At 44.5% G+C, this 18,800-nt stretch overlaps 1 protein-coding gene across 1 annotated transcript in view; it reads right to left on the bottom strand.

The window, feature by feature from the left end:
• Window positions 1-1,365: 1,365 nt before the first annotated feature.
• Window positions 1,366-18,800, bottom strand: part of LOC118080763 (netrin-4-like) — a 67,675-nt gene continuing 50,240 nt past the window's right edge. Inside the window, exons 6-10 of the mRNA XM_035106497.3 lie at window positions 18,166-18,379; window positions 17,715-17,851; window positions 16,013-16,081; window positions 14,432-14,602; window positions 1,366-5,122 (exon numbers count right to left, since the gene is read on the bottom strand). Of these exons, the coding sequence (XP_034962388.1) occupies window positions 4,986-5,122; window positions 14,432-14,602; window positions 16,013-16,081; window positions 17,715-17,851; window positions 18,166-18,379 (728 nt within the window). The 3' untranslated portion in view covers window positions 1,366-4,985. The remainder of the gene's footprint in view (window positions 5,123-14,431; window positions 14,603-16,012; window positions 16,082-17,714; window positions 17,852-18,165; window positions 18,380-18,800) is intronic.

Genomic DNA, 18,800 nt, shown 5'->3' with positions numbered 1-18,800 from the left:
GATAGCAGGCATTTTGAAAGCGCATTCTACTCTTTTTAAAGAGAAAAAAAGAGCATGAAAAGGCCTCTCAGTCTGCATACAGAGTAGGCAACAAAACAGGTGCCAAAAGTGCAGAAGTGATAAAACCTTGGCGCCTAAGCCGTTGGCCCAAAGAGATGGAGCCTCGAGTGATCAGATAAAATATGGGGCACTTGTTAAGAGTGGGGTTTACCTGAATCTGTCATTTCTGAAAAGGAAACTCAGCTGACTGGGTATTAAGGGCAAACAAATTGCCAGCCTTTGTATTTCCACATCTCCTTTCTCATGACTTTTCTTTCTTTCTTTCTTTCTTTCTTTCTTTCTTTCTTTCTTTCTTTCTTTCTTTCTTTCTTTCTTTCTTTCTTTCTTTCTCATTTTGAAAATGATTTATTATATGTAACAGTGTTTACAGAATCTGGGTAGTATCGTGCCTTTTGCAAGAGCCTGGGAGATGCTTCTTTGTGTGGTCATCCCACAACAGTCCTGCTAGTCTTTGAACACCATAGGACCCAAGGGCCACCATAGGAAATGGCTCTCTTGCTGCTCCTGTAAGGCCTCAAGGCAGCCACAGATTTACATATGAAAATATTGTCCCCCATTTTAGAACCTGTCTAGCATGAGCAGGGAGGAGTGAGAAGGAACAGGATTCTTCAGTAATTTTAAAGTACAGTATTTACCTTTCAGAACTTCATTTTCAGCGTTTAGTAAGCAGCAGTAGTATTTATTTGGGTGGGGCATGTGTAACCAACAGAGCAGTAGCTAACATGTCCGGTCTATGTGTTTTGTTCCCCGTTCTGTGCTGCGAGAACAGAAATCGACATAATTCCAGTTCACAAGCACGTGAAACAATATGCATATTGCAGGTTTGCTTTTATAAAGTGAATAGAAGTCCAAAAATGTGGTGCATGGGCCTGTTGTGAAATTGCCCAGTTTAGGGCATTCCATTAAGACCCCCATTCCTCTCTGGTTCTTGCCTCTTAAAACAGGGACCACCAAGGTGGCAGCCTCCAGCTGTTGCTGGACTCCAGCTCCCATCAGCCCCATGCGGCAAAGCCAATGGTCAAGGATGGGAGTTGTAGTTCAAGAGCACCTGGAGGGGGCCCCCATTGGCTATCCGAGTTCCAGAACAGCCTTTCTCAACTATGGGTCCCCAGATGTTGTTGGACTACAGCTCCCATAATCCCTGACCATTGGTCCTGCTAGCTAGGGATGATGGGAGCTATAGTTCAAAAACACCTGGGAACCCAAGTGTGAGAAAGGCTGCTCTAAGAACATAACTTTACCTTCCCCCAATCCTCCTGCCATCATTTCTCCTGTCCAGTTAATAAACTCATTTTTGTCACTCCATGTAAGTCAAGGGATTTTGAGCCTTTTGTATTATTTGCCCATGCACCTTTTTTTGGTACCCACAAAACTGCAGGTACAAAAGCAGATCTACATTCATCTTTTATATGGATGAGCTATAGCAATATTTAGCCAGCCTTTTTACATCACTGAATGCTTCTTGTCATAACAAAATATGAAGGAGTCAGTGTTACATTTAGACAATATAATATAAATGTAGTTTACAATACTGTATCCAGTTTGACTTTAGCACTTTAATGAAAACTGTGAGCAACTAGAAGTAATGGCTTCTACTCATAGATTACCTGAAATGCATACCGGAGCCTAAATAAAAGAACAATTGTATGAAGAAGGCCTTGGCCTGTGGTTAAGTACGAGCATTTTTTCACATCGGACAGTGTTTCCCATAACCTACAGATAACCTTTCCACGTGTTTAAGTGAAGTTAGATTTCCATTTCTCCTGCAGCTGAGTGGCATTCAAAACAAACTTCACAATCTTTAGGACAAGTAATATCTGAGCAACGCATCTTCTATTCTCCCATTACAATTGATGAAAATGTGTCCCTAATGGATGCCTGACTTCAAATGGAAGCCTTCAGTTAAGCCAGTCTGGTCAATATTACATCTTTGTAAATGCTAAGGAATACTAGTCTCCTTGCCTTGGAATTTCTTTTCAATGGACTGCCCTGTGTGACCCAAGTTTCGTGCTCCAGATGTGGCTTCTGTAGACAACACCATTTCAAGCTCAATGAAGTACACTCAGTTTTTGTGTATGGACTTAGCAATTTCTCTGCAAGACTGACCCCAGGCAAAAAGGTTTGGCATATTGCAATAGAAGCTAGCTGTATAGAGAACTGATGGGCCTGAGAGGTTTTGCAAGATGTTAAAAACTTGTTCATGCAGTGATTTGCAAACTAAAAAGTAGATATGGGGGAGAAAGCACAACTAGTGTGTCCTTCACAGGCCGATAGGATTGTCAGCCGTGGTGGTGGTGCAGAGCTCTCAAGCTGCAGAAGAAAACAACTGCAGCAAATCTGGATGGTTGTGTATACAGTATATTTTTGTGAGCATCTTGAGCCTCTTCCAATGGACAAACCTGTCCTGTTAGCTGTAACTGGCTACCTGATTCGAGGGGTGGCAGGTCTGGTGAAAGCTGCACTTTACACAAGCCTGTGATTTAGAGTGACATGAGCAAGCAGGACAGAGCTGCAGCGAGATAAGCCTGTGTCCCTCCTCATCTCATGAGCCAGGAGTAGTTTGAAAGCTTTTGCTTAGCCTATGGTTTGCCATTTCATTTGGACTGGCATGAGCTCTTGTTAGTTTCAAAGAAGGCAACTTTAAACCATAGTTACTGCAGCGGGCTTGTTTAAACTTAGCATATTTGTGATTAGCCACAGGAACAGATGGCACAGTAAACTGTGGTTAGTCAGAAGCAGAAGCTTTCAATCTGCCAGGAAGAGGAGGGACTCACACACATGCTAAACCATGGTTCAGTGTGGCAAGCAAAGGTAGCCTTTGTATCTTTGTGCAGATTTCTGTGTGCCTTGACTAGCCAGAACGCTGAATGCTACCTGCCAGCCTTACAGACGATGCAAGATGTAGTTACTTGTGTGCCTGCTCACAAGTGCCTCAACTCTTCAGGAATCGTAAAATCAGAATTGTAGAGTTGTAGTCCAATCCTCTGTAATGCAGGAATCGCAGCTAAATCAGTAAAACAAGGCAAGATCAATAAGACAAGGTATTGTGTTTCTTAAAGGCCAACACTTAAGCATTTTCATGGTGCCATTCTCTTTGAACCAACCAACAGAAAATAGAGAATACCAACATCACTAGTTGACCATCTTTCATATTAGAGAAGAGAGCTCTTTGAGAAGCCCTAGAATCATAGAATCATAGAGTTGGAAGAGACCACAAGGGCCATCCGGTCCAACCCCCTGCCAAGCAGGAAACACCATCAAAGCATTCTTGACATATGGCTGTCAAGCCTCTGCTCAAAGACCTCCAAAGAAGGAGACTCCTCCACACTCCTTGGCAGCAAATTTCCACTCTCGAACAGCTCTTACTGTCGGGAAGTTCTTCCTAATGTTTAGGTGGAATCTTCTATCTTGTAGCTTGAATCCATTGCTCCGTGTCTGCTTCTCTGGAGCAGCAGCCCTACTCTTAAACGGAACGTAAATGCCACAGGAAAGCAGGCAAGTTGGTGGCAGCTATGACAGTTTTTTACATGAAATATTAGCAGGACTGCACTTGAGACTCAAATATTATCTTGGAAAGAGCATGCCAGAATAACCACATGGCTGTTCCCAGAGGTAGCCGATGTTTCCTTGAATGTGGCATGCATATCAGTATGTCTCACTAGCTGTACTGCAACCTCTTCTGTGGTGGTTTGGTGAATCTACCAACGCTAAACCAAGTCAACTTCCAGGACTTCTTTCACTACTTGTATGCAGAAACTGTGGGCCGGTGCTGCATTCTTCCCTCACAAAGGAATCATCGGTGCTGCACAAGTCCTTCTTAGCAGCAATCCTCCTGAAATTTGTGTGGTGCAATGGATGCCGGTGGGAGAAGACCTTTGATGGGAGCAGGTGGGTTCAAAGTTAAAGCCAGAACTATTGTTGATTTGGTGCACGTATTGAGAGAACAGAGCCCTAGAGAAGGCAAATGATGTTAATCCAACTCTCCCCACGCCACTCATCAGTCCTTGTAATCTCTAATCCAACTCCCCCCACGAATCACTTTCCCCGGAAGCTCTGTGAAAGAACGAAGGTGAAGTCCATTGAGAGTCCTGCCTGCAGGATCAGACCCCAGCCATGCCCCCCGTATGCAGTGCACACACTTCCCAGAATCCCCCGGGGGGGCTAAGTCCTGGGAAGGCGTTTAGCCTCTTCTACCATCTCACAGGCTCTGCCTGATGGCTTCTCTGGTGGCAAAGTTCGGACACAGACAACATAAATCTACAGAATCTTTCCATCCCATTGCAAATGCCGAGGGCGCACGTACACACTCTTTAAGGACCCCCAAAGGCTGCGTATATTATTTTAACTGTAGCTTGCTTAGTCAGCTGAAAAGATTGCCGAATAAAGCAGGAGTCATGTGACAGGCCAACTGTTGAGCATGTTGTTGCTCCAAAGCTCGACAAAGTTGTTTGCTCATCTTTTATGGCTGCTTCAAAAAAGCAACCCACCCACCCCGAAACAAATGCTTTAGTGAAGCAGCTATAAGTTTATGCGTTAGTAGTATCAGGATGGAACTTGAAAGCATCAACGTGCGATGCATTTTGTAATCTTGACACTGACTGTGGTGGTGGGGCTTAGTTCCAGATAAACGATGTGGGCAAGCTATAAGTTGTGATTCCTAGGCAAACAAAGTTAAGGGTTGAGGTTTCCAAGTCTGTGTGGGCTGGGATTGTTTGTCGTTGTCCTTTGATTCTTGGGAGAAAGAACTCAAGGCACAAGATTCCTGCCTAAAACACAAAATTTGACGGGGGTGAGGAGAGAGATTCTGTTTTTAAATTCCCCTTAGCTAGGAATGTTCTGATAGACAACAAGAGAACTACTTAGGCCTTTCACTGCAATATTACTAACATATGTAAAGTCTGTGGCTTTTGCTTTGAAAGAAGGTACTATTTGCATCCAGTTCGAAGCATGTCTGCGACTAGTTTCCCCCAGTGAGCTTTCCAGGGCTTCACCAGGCTGTTCATGTTCACGAGAAGTTTGTTAGTCCGTGTGTCTTCCTGTCCTGCTATCAGGTAGTCTACACCTGGTTTGGAAAAAGAACAGCAAAGTGTTAGAAAGAGAGTAAACTCTAAATCCACCAGCAGATTTTGCATTAATGAAAAAAACAACACACAACCAAAATTACCCCCCTCTGCTGCGAAGAGTACTAAGCACACAGGATCATTTGCCTGCTCTGAGAAATGATGCAAACACAGAGATAATTTCTCCTTGAAGGCTGCTCAGTAACCTCACATTAAATGCAAAAGGGTAGTCAGTGCATCCCTACTGCAAGCAATAGATTTCCCTGATTGTCAGCTAGGCAGAGGGATCTTTGATAGTAATAACAGATGCCCCGCCAACACGGCCTGGACATGATGGCTGGGCTGGCTAATGCCATAATCACTCAGTATGGGGTATGTGACCCTCATTTGGCCATGAAAAGCCATAATAACCCATTCTCCCCCATTTCTTCCACTAGCCTTAACCTACAACAGCAGAGACCTCTTCAAATGAACTGGGGAACCAATCTTATTTATCCTCATCAAAGTGACGAGCCCATCACCAGCTGCAAAACTTAGTAAACATAATGGCCAAAACATTTCATGAAATGCAATTTATTACAGGTAACTAGTTATAAGAAAGAGTCTTAATTATGTTAAGGAAAACGACGCCACAGCTCCCAAGTCTTTACAGTTTCCAAAAATAATATGAGGAAAACTTACGTGATGTTTTCACACTGCATTTACATGGTAGATTGACTTGAGGGCATAATCCCACTACAGGCCTTAATTCACTTACCAATGTAAGGGCTCTTGTGCATGATTAACACAGCTTCGTGAGCTGTCACTGAAATTAACTTTACCTATATTTCAAGCTAAAATGCAATTATTCTGTTTGTGTTTCTTACATTTAATGCCCCCTGCCAGAAACCCTGGAGAGCCAGTGTCAACAATATTGAGCTAAATCAGGCATAGGCAAACTCCGGCCCTCCAGACGTTTGGGACTACAACTCCCACCATCCCTAGCTAACAGGACCAGTGGTCAGGGATGATGGGAATTGTAGTCCCAAACATCTGGAGGGCCGGAGTTTGCCTATGCCTGAGCTAAATGGACCAAAGGACTGCCTTCTCTAGGAGGGCGGCAGTGATTCCTGGCTTTGCTCCTGAACTACCATTTCCTGCTAAATGAGCTGTGGGGAATCTATGGCCGCACACATGTTGTTGGACTTCAGCTCCTGTCAGCCTCAGCCAGCATGGCCGCTGGCTAGGAGTGATGGGAACTGTACTCCTCCAACACCTGAAGGGCCACCGCTGCCCCACTTGCTGCCCAAAGTAAACCAAGGATGTTTTTATGGTTTGGCTTGCAGTCATATATTGCCCAGTTAAAACGATGCCAACTGATGGCTTTCCCAATCAGTCTTTACATTTAGGGAGCAGGGGAAAGGTGGCAGATTCTTTTTCAAGGTGCTATATCTCTGTTGCCCCTTCATGGATCAATGCCTTGTCGTGGCGAAGGGGCTTGAATAACTCAGAGAAGCTATGAGCTATGCCATGCAGGGCCACCCAAGATGGACAGGTCATAGTGGAGAGTTTTGACTAAACGTGATCCACCTGGAGAAGGAACTGGCAAGCCACTCCAGTATCCCTGCCAAGAAAACTCCATGGACAAAGACAACAGGCATATAAAAGTTATGACGCTGGAAGATGAGCCCCTCAGGTCGGAAGGCGTCCAACATGCTACTGAGGAAGAGCGGAGGACAAGTACAAGTAGATTCAGAGCTGATGAAGCGGCTGGGCCAAAGCCGAAAGGACGCTCAGTTGCGGATATGCCTGGAAGCGAAAGGAAAGTCCGATGCTGTAAAGAAAAATATTGCATAGGAACCTGGAATGTAAGAACCATGAGTGGAGGTAAGCTGGATGTGGTCAAAAATGAGATGACAAGAATAAATATCGACATCCTGGGCATCAGTGAACTAAAATGGAAGGGAATGGGCGAATTCAGTTCGGGTGACTATCATATCTACTACTGTGGGCAAGAATCCTGTAGAAGAAATGGAGTGGCCCTCATAGTCAACAAAAGAGTGGCAAAAGCTGTAATGGGATGCAATCTCAAAAATGACAGAATGATCTCGATACGAATCCAAGGCAGACCTTTTAACATCACAGTAATCCAAGTTTATGCACCAACTACCAGTGCTGAAGAAAGTGAAATTGACCAATTCTATGAAGACCTACAACACCTTCTAGAAATGACACCAAAGAAGGATGTTCTTCTCATTACAGGGGATTGGAATGCTAAAGTAGGGAATCAAGAGATAAAAGGAACAACTGGCAAGTTTGGCCTTGGAGTTCAAAATGAAGCAGGGCAAAGGCTAATAGAGTTCTGTCAAGAGAACAAGCTGGTCATCACAAACACTCTCTTCCAACAACACAAGAGACGACTCTACACATGGATATCACCAAATGGGCAGCATCGAAATCAGATTGATTATATTCTCTGCAGCCAAAGATGGAGAAGCTCTATACAGTCAGCAAAAACAAGACCTGGAGCTGACTGTAACTCAGATCATCAGCTTCTTATAGCAAAATTCCAGCTTAAACTGAAGAAAGTAGGAAAAACCACTGGACCAGTAAGATACAATCTGAATCAAATCCCTTATGAATACACAGTGGAAGTGAGGAACAGGTTTAAGGATTTAGATTTGGTGGACAGAGTGCCTGAAGAACTATGGATGGAGGCTCGTAACATTATACAGGAGGCAGCAACGAAAACCATCCCAAGGAAAAGGAAATGCAAGAAAGCAAAATGGCTATCCAACGAGGCCTTACAAATAGCGGAGGAGAGGAGGCAAGCAAAATGCAAGGGAGATAGGGAAAGATACAGGAAACTGAATGCAGATTTCCAAAAAACAGCAAGGAGAGACAAGAGGGTCTTCTTAAATGAGCAATGCAAAGAAATAGAGGAAAACAATAGAATGGGGAAAACCAGAGATCTGTTCAAGAAAATTGGAGATATGAAAGGAACATTTCGTACAAAGATTACCATAATCAAGGACAAAAGTGGTAAGGACCTAACAGAAGCAGAAGACATCAAGAAGAGGTGGCAAGAATACACAGAGGAATTATACCAGAAAGATATGGAGGTCTCGTACACCCCAGGTAGTGTGGTTGCTGACCTTGAGCCAGACATCTTGGAGAGTGAAGTCAAATGGGCCTTAGAAAGCACTGCTAATAACAAGGCCAGTGGAAGTGATGATATTCCAGCTGAACTATTTAAAATTTTAAAAGATGATGCTGTTAAGGTGCTACACCCAATATGCCAGCAAGTTTGGAAAACTCAGCAATGGCCAGAGGATTGGAGAAGATCAGTCTACATCCCAATTCCAAAGAAGGGCAGTGCCAAAGAATGCTCCAACTACCGCACAATTGCGCTCATTTCACACGCTAGCAAGGTTATGCTTAAAATTCTACAAGGCAGGCTTAGGCAGTATGTGGACCAAGAACTCCCAGAAGTGCAAGCTGGATTTCGAAAGGGCAGAGGAACCAGAGACCAAATAGCAAACATGCGCTGGATTATGGAGAAAGCTAGAGAGTTCCAGAAAAACGTCTACTTCTGCTTCATTGACTATGCAAAAGCCTTTGACTGTGTCGACCACAGCAAACTATGGCAAGTTCTTAAAGAAATGGGAGTGTCTGATCACCTCATCTGTCTCCTGAGAAATCTCTATGTGGGACAAGAAGCTACAGTTAGAACTGGATATGGAACAACTGATTGGTTCAAAATTGGGAAAGGAGTACGACAAGGTTGTATATTGTCTCCCTGCTTATTTAACTTATATGCAGAATTCATCATGCGAAAGGCTGGACTAGATGAATCCCAAGCCGGAATTAAGATTGCCGGAAGAAATATCAACAACCTCAGATATGCAGATGACACAACCTTGATGGCAGAAAGCGAAGAGGAATTAAAGAACCTTTTAATGAGGGTGAAAGAGGAGAGCGCAAAATATGGTCTGAAGCTCAACATCAAAAAAACCAAGATCATGGCCACTGGTCCCATCACCTCCTGGCAAATAGAAGGGGAAGAAATGGAGGCAGTGAGAGATTTTACTTTCTTGGGCTCCTTGATCACTGCAGATGGTGACAGCAGTCACGAAATTAAAAGACGCCTGCTTCTTGGGAGAAAAGCAATGACAAACCTAGACAGCATCTTAAAAAGCAGAGACATCACCTTGCCGACAAAGGTTCGTATAGTTAAAGCTATGGTTTTCCCAGTAGTGATGTATGGAAGTGAGAGCTGGACCATAAAGAAGGCTGATCGCCGAAGAATTGATGCTTTTGAATTATGGTGCTGGAGGAGACTCTTGAGAGTCCCATGGACTGCAAGAAGATCAAACCTATCCATTCTGAAGGAAATCAGCCCTGAGTGCTCCCTGGAAGGACAGATCGTGAAGCTGAGGCTCCAATACTTTGGCCACCTCATGAGAAGAGAAGAATCCTTGGAAAAGACCCTGATGTTGGGAAAGATTGAGGGCACTACGGTAGGAGAAGGGGACGACAGAGGACAAGATGGCTGGACAGTGTTCTCGAAGCTACGAACATGAGTTTGACCAAACTGCGGGAGGCAGTGCAAGACAGGAGTGCCTGGCGTGCTATGGTCCGTGGGGTCACGAAGAGTCAGACACGACTAAACGACTAAACAACAACAAATATCTCTGTTGGTGACATAGGCAACTGAAGAAATCGAAGAAATATCTGAAGAAGTGTGCATGCACACGGAAGCTCATACCGATGACAAACTTAGTTGGTCTCTAAGGTGCTACTGGAAGGATTTTTTTTGTATAGGCAATTGTTGTTATTATTATTTTTACTTAAAAAATAAACCCACACTGCAATTGCTTTGCACCACACCATAAATGAAGTTTTTATGATTATACTCTAATGCCATGAGATTAGATATGGACTTCCTGTCACCAGCTAGGGAAGTACATGCCGTACAATGGCACAGAGATGGTTGGGCAGGGAGCCAGACTGCTGCGCACAGCAGAAACCCCTGATGAATGCAGTGCCAGACGGGACTAGCAGGGGCGAGTGTGGATTATTTCCTTGTCTTTTCCCAAAGACGCCCTTCCCCTTGCTCAAAACAAAACAAAAAGGGACAGGAAGGGACATTCCGGAAGAAAGGGAATGCAAATATAGTCGAAACTGGACTTGCAAATTGTTTCTGTTCTGCATTAAACTAGCCCACATGCCTCCGATCCCTATGTCAGGGGCTCAGAGCCAGTGTGGCATTGAGGACAGTGCCATAGCTGCCAAGTTTTCTCTTTTCTCACGAGGAAGCCTATTCAGCATAAGGGAATTTCCCTTAAAAAAAGGGATAACTTGGCAGCTATGGACAGTGGGGGATTGGGGCTTGTGCTCAATTGCTTGCTCAGTCACAGAATTCTATGGCTGGATGTGGGTCTTGACAGTCCCTTGCTCCACACACAAAATAAGGAACTAGAGGACCTCTAACAGATGCTGTTTCAAAAACTCCACTCATAGAATCAGAACAGCAGAATTTGAAGGGGCTCAGAGGGTCATCGACCCCCCCCCCCTGCAATGCAGGAATCTCAACTAAAGCACCCATGGCAGCTGGCCATCCACCTTGGTAATTTGTTCCACAGTCAAGCTGCTCTTCTCATCAAGAAATTTATCCTCACGTTCAACTGAAATCTACCTTCCTGAAATTTAAGCCCATTAGATCTAGTCTCTGTTTACCGTAGGACAATACTTGAGTGGAGATTGGTATGACTCCCAGAGCCAGTATTTGCAGCTGGCATCCTTGGGCAGGACCCGTGGCTAATGTTTGCCCTTTGACTTCGTTAATACATCCCCCCCCTCCCGAATTGGCACACCAAAGAGACCCAGACAGTTGGATCTAGCCATCCTTTAAACTTCCCACAGTGTTTCCAACTTAGCACTAAACGGCCTCGGCCCAGTATATACCTGAAGGAGTGTCTCCACCCCCATCGTTCTGCCCGGACACTGAGATCCAGTGCCAAGGGCCTTCTGGCAGTTCCCTCATTGCAAGAAGTGAGGTTATAGGGAACCAGACAGAGGGCATTCTCAGTAGTGGCACCCGCCCTGTGGAATGCCCTCCCAGCAGATGTCAAAGAAATAAACAACTATCGGACTTTTAGAAGACATCTGAAGGCAGACCTGTTTAGGGAAGCTTTTAATATTTGATTAATTATTGTATTTTAATATTTTGTTGGAAGCCGGCCAGAGTGGCTGCGGAAACCCAGCCAGATGGGCGAGGTACAAATAATATATTATTATTATTATTATTATTATTATTATTATTATTATTATTATTATCATCATCATCATCATAGCATCACAAGCGGCATAGGAACCAACTCCTAGGGGCCGTGGGGACTTTGGCCACTGCAATAAAATATTTGAGGAGGTCAGACCTCCACAAAGTTGATGGGCATTGCCATCCAAATGGTATGCGTGCACTGTGTCATGTGATGCAGGGCAGGGCTTCCCTCCCTCCCCCCCCCGCAATATTTCATTCAAGTTGGCACCCCTGACTAGGCGCTTCCAGACTGTTATTATTTTCAGGTGGGGTTTAATCACATATTGGCAAATTCAGGTTGCACAATTAAATTTGATTTGGAGATTTTCTGCAGCAGACCCACTTCTTCTAAAACGTGGGGTTTTTTTGCAATAAGGAAAGTGTTACAAAAATGCATTATAAAGTGTGGGGTAACATTTGCTGGACACAGCATCATCTCACTTCCCTGCAAACAAATCAGAATGCAGGCTCAATGAATAGCAGGTGACATCTGACCTCCTGCAGAATTTGTGCAAACAGATCAGGACGAAAGCTCAATAAACTGGTTGTCTGGAAGTAGGGGTGGAGAAACAGGTCAATTTCAGTTTCTCTCACTTTCTCGGTTTTTCCAACCTTGCGTTTATTCTCCACATTTCTGCATCATCATTTAAGTTTGGATTTCTCCTAAGTGGAGATTTTAATGGGAGGGAGAGGAATATGATCACTGTCTACCCCAAAGGTGTTATGAAGGAAGAGCTTTTGTAAACCATCCTGTGGTCCTTTGATGAAGGGTGGTGGATAAATTTAATAAATAAAATAAATACATTGGCAGGATATGAAAGTTGACTACTCTACTGTTAGGCTGGAAACCAACCATTTTAAAGAGGCTTCCCTTCATTCCTTTTGCCCCAGGTCAACTCAGATCTAACTGGTCCGCAGGTTTTTAAATGGTACAAAACCCTGAAACTTCCTCCTTGCTATAAATGAAAACACGGTGCATTTATACACCCTAAGCAGCAAGCCCTCTTTCAAATTGCTGTCAGTTCTTTCAAGAAAGCTATTGTTTGTCTCCAGCCTCAGTTTGTGGGGCAGAAACCAAATGGGAAATCGAAACAGTGGTGGGTATTCTAGGCATTTGCTGGGAAAGTCTTCTCATGTTAATCATGGTGACTGATTAGGTTATAAACCCTACATTTTAGACAAAACACTTCCTTTCAGTCAATGTGGATGTGTGTTTAATTTAGTCACAATAAAAAAGCACAATAGAATTTATCAAGGGGTGGGGGCAAGACTGCTGCGACCTTCAGAAGTACGTATTTGCTCATCCTAATCTGATGCAAGCCCAGAAGTAAACTAGTTCCTTCTCTAATTACTTTGACTTCAAATGGAATAAAGAATCCAAAGCATGTTCCCAGGCTCTCGTTTTAAGGACAATAGGACCTATGTGGCAGTGTGCATCGAATTACAAAGCATAGTGATGAAACTGGGAGGAATAATGCAAGAGAGTCTGGCACCAAGGGCCAAAACAAATGAGGCGCCCACCATGTATTTAGTAATTCGGTGACTGGCTTCTAAAAAGTAAATTACAGGCGTAGGACCACGCCTGATCTAGAGCAGAACCCTGGCATGTGGCATAGGAGAGCTTTACTTCTTTGCCCCCACGGCAGTCCCCACACCGGTTATTTGCATAGAGGAAAAAAGCTCCCACTTATTCCAATGGGAGCTTTCCCTTCAATGCAAATTGGAGGTCTTCAATGGTGATTATGTCACAGAACCAACCACCTGAAGCAAATAATACATTGTCTTGATATGGTCCCTTCTTTTTACCATTATCTCACACTGACCTAGCATGGAAAAGGAGGGCAACCAAAATGGTCAAAGGCCTGGAAACAATGCCTTATGAGCAGGGCCGTCTCAAGCATGTTGGGCGCCCTGGCGCCGTGGTGCGGATATCGCTCCGGCGCCCCCGCCCTGGTGGGTGGGTGCAGCGCGCAGCATGGCTTCCACATGACTTTGCCACGCGGCGCCCCCCTACCGGCCCGGCGTCCCGCGCCACACAGCCTACCCCTAGAGCCGGCCCTGCTTATGAGGAACGGCTTAGGGAGCTGGGTATGTTTAGCCTGGAGAAGGGAAGGTTAAGGGGTGATATGATAGCCATGTTCAAATATATGAAAGGATGTCATATGGAGGAGGGAGAGAGATTGTTTCCTGCTGCTCCAGAGAAGCGGACACGGAGCAATGGATTCAAGCTACAAGAAAGAAGATTCCACCTAAACATTAGGAAGAACTTCCTGACAGTAAGAGCTGTTTGGCAGTGGAATTTGCTGCCAATGAGTGTGGTGGAGTCTCCTTCTTTGGAGGTCTTTAAGAGGAGGCTTGACAGCCATCTGTCAGGAATGCTTTGAGGGCCGTCTTAAGCATATCTGGCGTCATGGTGCAACGCTCCCTCCGGCGCCCCCCCCCATTTCCCAGAGTTGTCCTTTTTCCGGGAGGACAGCGCTGCTGGCAGGGCTGGAGGAGGCAGATAGCGGCTGGAGGGCAGCTCCTCTAGCGGGGAAGAGGCAGAGGCTGGCCGCAGTGCCTCCCAGCTCAGCTGGCCACTTCGTGCCATGGTGGCCATGGCAGATGGAGGCCCCAGGCGTGGTGCTACTTCGGCGCAGCATGGTGGAGGTGGGCGAGAGCTTCGAGCTGATGCCAGGAGGCGCCGCGTCCAGCCTTCGCCTCTTCCCTGGCGCCCTCCAGAACTTGGCGCTCTGGTGCCCCGCACCACTAGCCTCTATGGGTAAAAGACGCCTGGTAAAGTGCTTTTGGGGCATGAAGCACTGAGGGTGGGTTGGCACTGCCATGCCCATTTTCTGGGGAAAAGGAAAGGACATTGAGGAACTGTGATTGCTGCCTTATAATGCCTCAGACCATTGCTCCATCTAACTCATAACTTCCAACAATGGCTAGCAGCAGCTCTCCAGGGTTTCCGGCTGGAGACAATTCCTGTCCTACACGGACATGCCAGGGATAAATACAGAGTATTTACCAGGATTAAGAATTGGGCATGTGCACCCTCTGTTGGTCCAAGACTCAGGATAGATGCTTCTGTTATTCCTTGTGATTTTCACTCTTCCCGATTTCAGAACCTTCTTGACCTTTACAATGACTTCTGCATGGGTTCCTTTGTCATGAGCGGAGAGGATCTTTGCTTTTATTACTGCCAAAGAACACGAAAAGAAACACAATGAATTATACACACTGGGCAATTTATTTTGCTGTGTCCGTTGGCAGAACCTGAAAATGTGGCTATAGCACAGGGGTCCCCAAACTAAGGCCCGGGGGCCAGATGCGGGCCGATTACCTTCTAAATCCAGCCTGCGGATGGTCCGGGAATCAGCATGTTTTTTATATGAGTAGCATGTGTCCTTTTATTTAAAATGCATCTCTGGGTTATTTGTGAGGCATTGGAATTCATTCATATTTTTTTCAAAATATAGTCCGGCCCCCCATAAGGTCTGAGGGGCATTGGACTGGCCCCCTGCTAAAAAAGTTTGCTGACCCCTGCTATAGCACATCTTAATTAATACAAGAACACATTAGCAGACTGCCTTTGGAGATCTGTCATGGAATTTGGATAGTTTGTCTTAGGGAGAAACTACATATCTTGCTGATTATATCTATATTCCGGTGTATAAGACGACTGGGCGTATAAGACGACACCCAACTTTTCCAGTTAAAATATAGAGTTTGGGATATACTCGTCGTATAAGAAATACAACCCGGCATATAAAACAACCCCTGACTTTTGAGAAGATTTTCCTGGATTAAAAAGTAGTCTTATACGCAGGAATATAATGTACAGTATATACCACCCTGTATCAAATGATCACAGGGCGGTCTACAACATAAAACACAAATGCCAACACATAACATAATATCTAGACAAATAAAGTTATAGGATTTCAATTTCATACAGGCAGCACACATCTTATGCGAGGGTTTCATTCCGGGGGTCCAAGCATATCACAATGATGCATGAAGCCAGGAATGGGGGGAGAAGGGCTGTGGCAGGGTCCTAGAGCCCTCCCACCTCCTTTCCAGCTCTGGGAAGTAGGCACAGAGGGTCTGGCACTATCCCAGAACCCCTGCACCACCTTCACAAAGCCAGGTAAGCCTCTGAACGCAGCTTTGGCTGGGTGGGAGGAAAATAAATAGAAAATGAGTTTACTCCGCTTTCCATGAGCCAACTCCTAGGGACTGAGGTCCCTTTGCCCCCCCTAAAATATTTGAGGGGGCTGCCCCCCAAAAAATGATGGGCATTGCCATTCAAATGGTGTGTGTGTGTCTTGTGATTGATTATGCACTCCAATATTTTATTCAAGTTGGCACTCTGCCGCTCTCCATTTATTTATGCAATTGTGTAAGTAAAATGAATGTAAGATGCACATCATCTTACATTACATTATTTTTATGGGAGCATTAAGTATCCGAGTTTCCTTTGTGCAGAAGTTAGGCTTCTCTGATACAGACTTTGGAGTTTTGAAAGATGAAGAGCAGCAGGAAAGAGGTTCTGTTGCATCATTTGTTTCCCACTATTTAAATGGGAGAAGGTTTTTTACTCACTTACCATAAGCATATTTCATCTGGCAGAAATTGGTGACGCTTCCTAGTATCCTTTCTTTGCAGACACACTTTTCTAGCCAGGGAATCGCAGGCCAGTGTTGAAGGAGGGAGGGTCACATTAAGAAAGTGGGGTCGGGTGAGTTCGGCAAAGAGAGAAATCAAGTTATTTTCATGTACACATGCACATACACTTTCAAATATTGGAATGTTTTGTTGCTATTGTTTATTCTTTTATTAACTATTTATGAAATTTCTATACTCCCCTTTAAGTAAGGTTCACAGGGCAGTTTACAATGTAAAAGCACAAAAATACATACTAAACACACAGTTTAAAAGGCCATGACAGAGCTCCATCACATAGGGCCTGTGCCAAACCCAGGCCTAAACCCTGATTGAAATGAATCCAGAAAATTAGTTTCCTCCAAGAACGCCTAGATCTGGCCCAAGAACCTTGCCCAAGAAGGTGAGTATGTCTTATTAAAATAGGTTTTAAAGAGAAATCATTTATTTGCAAATAGGATGCTTAAATGGCAAAAGTGAAACACCGCCCTATCTAGCCAAGCTTTCTAAGTAGGAAGCAAAACACTCTGCATGGAAATTATCACACTTATAATATATATATGCTAAATAAAAAGCAAGTCAGAGATCAGACTCAAGTACCCTTCAGTCACTACAGACAATTACTTACGACAAACACAATTATAAGGTTCTGTAAGGCTGGAACTTATTTTAGGAGTTCTTCAGTTTTATAAGGTTCTATGTCAGAAGGCAAATTTGGTGCCTGCAGCACATAATATGTTGCCATGAAAGTTAGCAGACTTTCTACCAAGGGGTGCGGAGGTTTGGTTTGGATTGCATTAAAACGCTACCTAATTTGCTTTTTCCAAAATAATATGTGAAATCACAGCTAAAGTTGCACTTCCATGAATTCTGTGCTGCAGTTCTCCAACCAAATAATGTGTATAAATATGTGTCTGTTTGGGGAAAGCGTGCATCAAAATGCATATATTGCTGAAAACAACACTAAAAAATACATTGCGTTAGGAAAAAATTAGCAGAAATGTATATATTAGGATGAATGCACACAAAAATGAGGATGGGCTTTTCTTATTTATAAGTGCAAATTGATGCAGAAATGTGGAGAACTGAACTCAAAACTGGAAAAACGAGACACTGAAATTAACAGATTTGTCCATTTCTATTTCTAGCCTTAGGGACCCAGGTGGCGCAGTGGTTAAACCACTGAGCCTAGGGCTTGCTGATCAGAAGGTCGGCGGTTCGAATCCCTGTGATGGGGTGAGCTCCTGTTGCTTGGTCCCAGCTCCTGCCAACCTAGCAGTTCGAAAGCACGTCAAAATGCAAGTAGATAAATAGGAACCGCTACAACGGGAAGGTAAACGGCGTTTCCATGTGCTGCTCTGGTTTGCCAGAAGCGGCTTTGTCATGCTGGCCACATGACCTGGAAGCTATACGCCGGCTCCCTCGGCCAATAATGCGAGATGAGCGCGCAACCCCAGAGTCGGTCACGACTGGACCTAATGGTCAGGGGTCCCTTTACCTTTACCTTTATTTCTAGCCTTAGCTAGCATTTTCTAAATAAAGCCACGGGTATTTCTACAGCTACTCTGTAAATCTATAACGCTCCAATGAATTGTAAAAGTAGTAACTGGCACCTGTCCATTTCGTGCAACGATATAAATCCATACCTGGATGTCTTAGTGCCGAAAACCCTTGCTCATGGTCATTCCACTGCCACTCATCTTCAGTTTCATTGGCTGGTGTTTGAATAAGGTCAGGGATTCTTCCACCAATGGGAATGTTGAAAAAAGCCTGATTGTCGTAACTGGGAAGAAGAGGACAACAGAACAAATGGAAATGGCACTTAGATCATAGGATATGGTATTGAATCATAAGGTAACCTCTGCTTCATTCACTTACTACTCAATGACAGAGAGGCAATGCTAGCACCAAAGTTTTGATAAGCAAAGTTAAGCAAGGGACATTTCTAAGAACCAATCGTTAGTGATTTCTGTGCAGAAAGATGCACTGATATTTTCTGCATCCTTCAATTAGGCAACAATATCCTAATCCCAATCAAGGACTGAACCAGCCTAGGGATTCTGAACATTATCAGTTCGTGATAAGGAGTTTGCTTACTTGCTGAGGCATTCTCCAGTGTGCTTGTCACAGTCTCTGGCACAGTCACAAGGCTGGCAGCCATTCTCTCCAAATCCCCAATAGCCCAAGAGGCACCGGTCGCATTTGGGGCCTGCAACGCCTGGTTTGCAGAAGCAGAATCCTGTCTTTGGGTGGCATTTCCAGCTCTGGTTGAAAGTCGTGTTCACTGAGCCCATGAGGTGGCAGGAGCAAGCTGAATGAGAAAGGGCAGTATGGAATGGAGAGAATTAATCGACAGTCACCTGCCGGGACAGAATCCCCGCAAGGGCTTTATGTCAGATGCATAAACACAACATTCTTGGAATAGACTGCTTGCCCTTTAACTTCTTTTATAACCAAGAGACATTAGACCCAGGCCTTATTCCTAAGCTCTGCAAAGTTCTTTCTCAAACCCTACCAGGTTTTAATGATGGACTGAAAAAAACATGTTAGGAGGGTCGATGTTGGTGGACCCATACGTAAGGCTGGCAAGCAATCTGGACCCCCTCAAGTCAGTTTCAGCCAAGGTAAAAGAAAATATGATTAAGCTTACTCAGACTGGTATTTATATCCATCACAACTTTGTAGGATGTTAGCGTCCGGAGATAACAAATACTGGAGAGGGTGCAAGGGCC

Source organism: Zootoca vivipara, chromosome 2 (genome assembly GCF_965207765.1).
Source record: "Zootoca vivipara chromosome 2, rZooViv2.hap1.1, whole genome shotgun sequence".
Lineage (NCBI taxonomy): Eukaryota > Metazoa > Chordata > Lepidosauria > Squamata > Lacertidae > Zootoca > Zootoca vivipara.
Note: the sequence above shows the minus strand (reverse complement) of the source record. Positions and strands in the feature narration are given on the sequence as shown.